The 1,069-nt window shown below is 61.1% G+C and overlaps 1 protein-coding gene across 1 annotated transcript in view; it reads right to left on the bottom strand.

The window, feature by feature from the left end:
• Positions 1–292: 292 nt before the first annotated feature.
• ARL10 (ADP-ribosylation factor-like 10) overlaps positions 293–1,069 on the bottom strand; it is a gene marked incomplete at its 5' end in the record, with an annotated part of 1,141 nt that continues 364 nt past the window's right edge. The window contains 2 exons of the mRNA XM_008936300.1: positions 293–469; positions 934–1,069. The exon at positions 934–1,069 is cut by the window's right edge and continues 58 nt beyond it. Coding sequence (XP_008934548.1) covers positions 293–469; positions 934–1,069 — 313 coding nt within the window. The remainder of the gene's footprint in view (positions 470–933) is intronic.

Genomic DNA, 1,069 nt, shown 5'->3' with positions numbered 1-1,069 from the left:
TAAGAGCTGTGCTTATGCCTCCATCCCAAGTGAGATTTTTGGCCCTGAGGTGGTGAAGGCAGCTGCATTCTCCCCATGGCAGAGAGCAGAGCCAGCTGCTCATGTTCCCTGAGGGCAGCTATGATGGAGTTCAATCCCAAACATTGTGGGGTGCAGTGAATACCCCGAGACTGGCAGCCTGCTACCAGCAAATCTAAGCTCCAGCAGTGCTCAGCTGGCCACCTTCCTTGTGCTATGGACCCCAAAGAGGAGCTGTGCCGTGGATGTGAGCCGGTCTGCCCCGCCTGCAGTTTCAGGGCTGGGAGAGCAGGGTGGCCAGCAGGCTCTTCACGTGGAGGACGCTGGTGGCAGTGCTCAGGCCGGCCCAGGTTGCGCTGGTGGGCAGGAGGAAGAGCTCTCGCTGCCCGCTGAGCGTGTGCAGGGCCAGCTCCTCCTGCAGCTCTGCCGGGCTCAGGGCGTCGCTCTTGTCCTATGGGAGACGGAGGCAGCTGCTCAGGATGGGAGCAGGGCCGGGAGCCATGCTGCTGCCTGGCAGGAGCCCCATCCAGCCCGTGTGGTCCTGGCAGGGAACGAGTGCAGGCAGAGCTGCCCCGCTCTTGCATTGGAGCAGCTTTGGCACAAACTAAAGGGAAGCAGAACCGGCCACGCGCTTGGCCGCCTGCCTGAGGAATATATTTCCCCTTGGAATTTTCCCCTTGGCTTTTGCATGCTGCTGCCTGCTGCTCCTAAAACACTGTTAGCTAGGGTGCTGTAGTGGCATTCACACCTCCCGACGACTAGAGGAGACAGGCCCTGAGAAATCAGACTTTGTAAGAGCCAGTGGATTTTGGATATTAGGATTTCCCCTCAGGGCCCTGGTGAGGAACAGTTTAGCTGGAAACAACCCCAGGAGCGTCTCTGGGAACGGACAGCCGGACGCACACCCACACCCACCTGCTTGTTTGCCAGCACGACCAGAGGCAGCCGGGGCTCCGTGGCCAGCAGTGCGTGCAGCTCCTGGCGTGCTGTCAGCAGGCGCGACCTGTCCACCGAGCCCACCCCGAACACCAGACAGTGGGCCAGGCCCAGG

The sequence above is a fragment of the Merops nubicus genome, unplaced genomic scaffold (assembly GCF_000691845.1).
Source record: "Merops nubicus isolate BGI_N331 unplaced genomic scaffold, ASM69184v1 scaffold34182, whole genome shotgun sequence".
Taxonomy (NCBI): domain Eukaryota; kingdom Metazoa; phylum Chordata; class Aves; order Coraciiformes; family Meropidae; genus Merops; species Merops nubicus.
The sequence above is the reverse complement of the archived record's forward strand: the minus strand, read 5'-3'. Positions and strand labels throughout refer to the sequence as shown.